General features: G+C 41.0%; 1 protein-coding gene and 1 long non-coding RNA gene across 2 annotated transcripts; one reads left to right on the top strand and one right to left on the bottom strand.

Annotated features, from left to right (window-relative positions):
• Positions 1-208: 208 nt before the first annotated feature.
• Positions 209-4334, bottom strand: barx1 (BARX homeobox 1). The gene is made up of 4 exons (XM_055027103.1): positions 3837-4334; positions 2561-2852; positions 1281-1365; positions 209-608 (listed from the first exon to the last, which is right to left on the bottom strand). The coding sequence occupies exons 1-4, from the start codon at positions 4036-4038 to the stop codon at positions 390-392; spliced, it is 798 nt and encodes a 265-aa protein (XP_054883078.1). The 5' UTR covers positions 4039-4334; the 3' UTR covers positions 209-389.
• LOC129358213 (uncharacterized) lies at positions 2765-4316 on the top strand. The gene is made up of 3 exons (XR_008605775.1): positions 2765-2910; positions 3795-3969; positions 4227-4316. It is a non-coding gene; the product is annotated as an uncharacterized LOC129358213 (long non-coding RNA).
• Positions 4335-5880: the final 1546 nt, after the last annotated feature.

The raw sequence follows: 5880 nt of genomic DNA, 5'->3' as shown, positions 1-5880 counted from the left end.
TATTATCAACATTTTCCTGTCAAAGTAAAGCGGCGCGTGTTTTTCATTTCCAGGTCTGAGGACGTCTGACGTTTTCTGGTCCACATAAACCCGACCGCTGGCCAGGCTCCAGTCGCACGAGCTTTTGCGAACACGCACGTCGTTTTAGAATGACAGGAGGAAAGCGTTACTGAAAATATATTTAATAATTAAACATAGCACAGTTACATAAAAAGGAATGCAAAACAGATGAGTAAAAAGTGGGTCCTTAGAAGGTGAAAACAGACCTACTGCAAAGGTTTGAGTTCCTTCCTGAACAGCAGCAAGCTCATCATGAGGGAACGCAAAAAAAAAAAAAAAAAAAACATGGCTGCTTCCTGGAACATAACAGGTCTCTTGGAAGCGTTCTCCTAAAGGAGCGCTGAGCGTCCCAGCGGCTCCACGAGTCCAGCTGAATTACTTAACTCTTCCTGCATGTTTTCGAAGTGAGAGCTCGACCCCTCGGACTGATGGTCGCCGTCGGCAGCAGATCGCTCCTGCTCAGAGAGCTGCTCGCTGCTGGGGATGGAGTTCTTCTTCGGTCGGCCTTTTGGCTTGGTGGGCGACTCCAGGCCTCCTCCCTGTAGAACCTGCAGACGGGAACGAGAAGAAGAAAAAAAAAAATCAGGTTTGTGTCAATATAAATGATCACCCACACTGCAAAAACACCACATCTCACCAAGCATTTCTGGTGTCGTTTTTGTAGTGCACTTGAAATAAGAACTAACTTATAAGTACATTTTCAGCTAGATATAGAAGCTTATTTTAAGTAAATAATTCCTTAATATTGATTTTTTTAAGTGTTAGTTCCATTAGCATTATTTCTCTGATAACAAGACATTCCCTTGTTATAAGTGAAATAATCAACCAGTGGAACTAACACTTTTATGTCAATATTACAGAATTATTGACTTTCATCAAAAGCCATCAAATCTTGTTGAAAAGTCACATGTAAATTAGTTTTGTCTTATTTCAAGTGTACTGAGACATTTACACTAGAAACATGAACAAGAATATTTGATTAGATTTTGTGTATTTTGCAGCGCTTTGACTCTTTGGCAAGACTCTTATTTTCAATTCTCTCCCCCAAAAATCCTCAGTTTTCTGGTCTTTCACCAACCACAAAACAACACAAAGCTGCTGCTACCACTGATATGAGAATGGGAAATTTGAAGGTGAAACAGATTCCTGTGGTCAGCAATACAGAGCACCAATATCATCATCATCATCATCACCATCATCATCATCAGGGCACAACTTACAATTTTCTTCCATTTCATCCTCCTGTTCTGGTACCAGGTTTTCACTTGCAGCTGACTGAGGCCCAAGGACTCGGCCAAATCTATTCTGCAAGGAGCAAAACACACACAGACGCTTTTCAATATTACAGATTTAACATAAAAACATGTGCTTTTAGAAATAAAGTGATGACATGAATGTGAATATTTTAAGTTTTTTTTTCTTCTGTATTTCTAAATGCTGAACCTGCAGATCCTGTGTAAACATCAGTAGCAGCTCAAACGTCGAGGCCTTCGTGTTTTTTTTTTTTTTTTTTTTTGCCTAGCTCGTTTTTAAGAGTTTGCATTTTACAGTTGAAAATAAAGCCAAACAATGTTCCTATGTCACAAATAAAGCCCACCTAACTGCTAGAGGACCTTTTGGACGTAAAGACCTAAATATCTTAGGGCAACACAGTTCAGTTCAGTTCAGTTCAGTCAATCCAACACATGAGCAACTTCAACATTCCCCCTTTGGACTGCCTGTGTTTCTAAATGTTTCAGGGAAATGACATGAAAAAGTGACAGATTCCGACTTAATCAAACTAAAGAGTGCAAAAAGAAACGAGAACACAAGAGGTTGTGTTACAAGCTGTGTCCGGGTAAAACCTGCCTGTTTGGTCCAAATCCGCCAAAAACAAGTTTGATTTCATCAGAAAACCTCCGTTTACAAGAACACAACATCCAGGAAAATGCTGCTATTTTAAAAAACTCTGGGTATATATTTTTTTTATTACATGTCCATAACAAGTCCTTGTCTTCAACTTTTTCTGTGCGCCGGTCCCGACAAGAACCGAATAAAGGAACCGGATCCTGAGCCCGCACCTCACGTTACATTTTTCTAACGAATTACTGATGGAAACATGTAAATAACACCAATTTAGGTCTAAACATTATGCCTCACGTAAGTGCTTTATTCAACAAAAGTTGCACTTCATCTTTTGACGCTCATTTTTTCTCTCTCTCTCTCTCATTTATATGTGTGTGTGTGTGTGTGTGTGTGTGTGTGTGTGTGTGTGTGTGTGTGTGTGTGTGTGTGTGTGTGTGTGTGTGTGTGTGTGTTTGTGTGTGGAGGAGTTGAAAAAGAGAGGAAAGGCAAAATTTAGAATGAAGAATTATTGCACTGGTTCGTTCCTTCATTTATTACAAGCTGAAAGTGCGGAGGTCTTTTTAAGGGAACGTTCTCTTTCTAGTTCACCCACATGAAGATGAATGTCTGAGCTGAAGCCCAGCGGTTTTGGGTGAAAGCCCGTGAATGGACGCACCTGTCCGGGGTGGAAAGGTACTTCTGCTTCTCGAAGCGCTTCTCCAGGCCCATGAGCTGCAGCTCGGTGAACACGGTGCGACTCCGGCGGCCCTTCTTGCTCTTCCCGCCGCAGTCGGCCCCGTGCTCCAGCTTCCCGCGCAGGTGCAGGTCCAGCGGCAGGTGGTGGCTGGCGGGTCCGACCTGCAGGCCCGGAGCGGCGGACAGAAGCGGGGAGCCGAGCGCGGAGCCCAGCGTGCAGGACAGCGGGGACAAGGGGAATTTGAGGAGGTTCGCCTGGTCGGCTTTCAGCACTGCGGCGGCGTGGGAGAGGAAACATGGAGGTCGAGTTTAAATAGCAGCTTCTCGAAGGTAAACTTCAGTTTCACAATGACCTCCCCTCGAAAGTGCAACAAACGGTCGTCCCTCCATAACGCGTTGCTAGCGCTTACTGTAGCTAACGTTTAAAAGGCACTTTAAGACGTTCACGCTTTACAGACAGAGAAATTACAATTTAACCTTATTAACCCGCTTTGAATTGAGCTCATCAGAGACTTGGAGGAATCGCAGCGTCTCTGAAACAAAGCGGATATCAAAACCTGCTTATATTTTTCGTCGCTTTAGTGTTATTTTTTTCTTCAGAAAATAAAAGCACAAAAAATTAGCAAAGTCGGTTCATCCTGCACAGTGCACGCGCTCACAAACTTTAGCTAAAAAGCATTTTAGAAAAATTATTTTTTTTTTATCTGTTAAAAAAAGCTACAAATTCAAGTTAAATATTCAGTCACCTTGCTCGAACTAAATATTGGAGTAATAAGCATAAATACCAAGGAATTTAATAATTTTTTTGAAAACCCTAAACCGTTTTCACAATAACAAAAACACAACAAGCCTCTAAAATAATTTGTTTAAAATAATCACAATTTCACAAAACTGAAAAGTAGTAATTGGCCACATTTGCATTTTACTCATTAAAACCTTCCAGCATTATTTTTTAAAATCTTTTGAAAATCCCCAACTTTTTTTTCTGCTTTTTTTTTCCTTTTCACACAATTTTGCGTTTTGATTTGACAGACAAAAGAATCTGGATTAAAGACAACAATCCAAATTTCTTATTCGAATAACACATGGGATTAAGCTAAAACAATCGAGGGGGCCAAATCTCTTGTAGCTGCCGACAAAGGATCAAATCAACGTTGATTAAAAATCTACAGGTCTAACTGAGTTGTTCTTTTTTGTTCTCCTTTTTAAACCAGTCTACTGGGTAAAAGGCCAAGCTCATCTGTTCTCCATCTCACCCAGCTGACTGTGAAACGGCCGGGCGGACAGAAGAGCCTGTACCCCGAACTTGAGCAGCTCTCCGGCCGGCGCCGACGTTTTGTGCTCCGGGTGATCCGTCAGAATCTCCTCTATCATGAAACTCCTGTAGCGGTGAGTCCTGTGGTCCGGCTGGACATCGGGCGGGTAGTAGTGGGCGCCCATGTCCAGCGGGTGCTGCATGCCTCGGCCTAGTGCCTGTCGACACTAGGAGAAGTAGAAAAAAAAAAACCAAAAAACCACCCCGGACACGTATGATCGCTCCCTCAGAGGCCCGAGTCACGAGTCATTTTTCCTCTGCAGCTAGGAGATGCCGAACACAGGCAGAAGTCCTCTGATGGAGATTTAATCTTCTTTTTTTCCTCCCCCAGATATTTTTTTTTCTCCTTCTGTGGAGGAATCTCACAGCCGATGGCGATCACTTGGCCTGTGTCCGGAACCTGCGCATGGCCTGCTGGGGGTTGTTCCTGCGGACCGCGGAGCCCGGCACCTTGGTAGTGAGATCAGGAATAAGCCTTTTGGAGTTAAGAGTTCCGTCGTGGCTCCGCCCTCCCTCCTTCTCTCCCTCTCTCCCGCCCTGGATTTGCCCTTGCAGCTTTCTGCCTCTGCTAAGCCTTCCATGCAAAGGCGCACTTGTCCTGCATGGACTTATTCAAAACAGAGGTAAATGAGGACTTGGAGCAAGGACACTTGAAGCAACTTCAACTAGGAACTCTTAACCTGATGATGGTGAGCAGGCTGAGAACAGAGAAGCTGGTCCTAAAAGGAGAAAATGATATATATATATATATATATATATATAAAATGTTTGAGTTGGTCTATTTCTTGCAGCAACAGTCAGACTTAGTTGTGCAGTGTTAAAAATAAGCTCTTTTTTTTTCTTTTTACCTCATAGTACCTCATCGAGTTTTAGAATCCATCTTGAATCATTGTGCTAAAATTTCAATAAGACTGGTAACTTGTAGACAATCAGATTAGCTAGTTTAGATTTAGAAAACTCCCTCCACACGTGTGAAGTTATATCAAGGCTTCTATAAACAGAATAAAACACAGACTACACTAAGTCAGAAAACTGGAACTTTGAAGAATGAAGGATAAAGGCCACCCAAGAAATTGAGGATGAATTAAGAAATCTTGTAGGAGTTGACGATTTTTCTTGCGGATTTTGTTTAAAAGATTTTGGTCGGTTTGATCGGAAACGTTATTTAGAAATTTATTTAGAAATTTAAACAATTTAAACAATTATTACTTTTTGCTTCGTGCTCCTCTGACATATGTCTCCCTCTGGTGGTTCCTCCAAGGATTACAAAATAATCCCGGGGGATGCCTGCAAAGTAAACAACAGCAAAGATTTTCTCTCTAATATGGATGACTGTCCTTAAAACATGTTTGGTTTCTAAAACACAACTCAGACAAAAAATTGTTTTGCTTGTTTTGTTTTTTTTGTACACTGCGAATGCAAAAGTTTATGAAAAAACCGTTAGTCACTTAATCAAAACTTATTCTCTGTATTAAATTAGCAGCGGTCACAGTAAACTAATATTTAAGTCATTAAAAGCAGCCACATATTGACATATAGTCTCTAAACTGAATCAGTTTATATTGCACAATAGATGTATGATGCATTTTAAAACATGAGACATGATTAGACTAGCAGATTATTCAGATAACATAATCATTTGAATAAAAGAAATCCATCAGAGTATTGGGTGTTAAAAAAGCTTACTGTTCCTGAAAACATATCCTGGACATATCAATAAATTATTAGGCATCTTAATAGACCATTTTCACAATTTTCACATAAATTCTGATTCCTGTGTAGATGATGCTGTGAATACATTTCAGCTGCAGAAAAGATTTTTAGATGCTGACATTTGGTAGAGTTGGAATATACACAGGGCATCATTAAAATATTTGCCAAGATGTTTAAAATTATTTTATCAAAATATTACTACAAGCACATCCTGTATTCTGGACGTCAAAGACTGGTAGTGGGGGAACAGTCCACAAGGGGGCAGTACAGGA

Source organism: Poeciliopsis prolifica, unplaced genomic scaffold, assembly GCF_027474105.1.
Source record: "Poeciliopsis prolifica strain line A6 unplaced genomic scaffold, Auburn_PproV2 SCAFFOLD003, whole genome shotgun sequence".
NCBI classification, from domain to species: Eukaryota; Metazoa; Chordata; class Actinopteri; order Cyprinodontiformes; family Poeciliidae; genus Poeciliopsis; species Poeciliopsis prolifica.
The sequence above is the reverse complement of the archived record's forward strand: the minus strand, read 5'-3'. Positions and strand labels throughout refer to the sequence as shown.

Bases quoted from the DNA above. Each gene is read 5' to 3' on its own strand.
- barx1 (XM_055027103.1), bottom strand. From the start codon at position 4,038: ATGCAGCACCCGCTGGACATGGGCGCCCACTACTACCCGCCCGATGTC. The intron at 1,366-2,560 runs GTGCGTCCATTC...TGCTCCTTGCAG, and splicing joins TACCTTTCCACCCCGGACAG to AATAGATTTGGCCGAGTCCT. The intron at 609-1,280 runs GTAAGTTGTGCC...TCCCGTCTGCAG, and splicing joins GGATGAAATGGAAGAAAATT to GTTCTACAGGGAGGAGGCCT.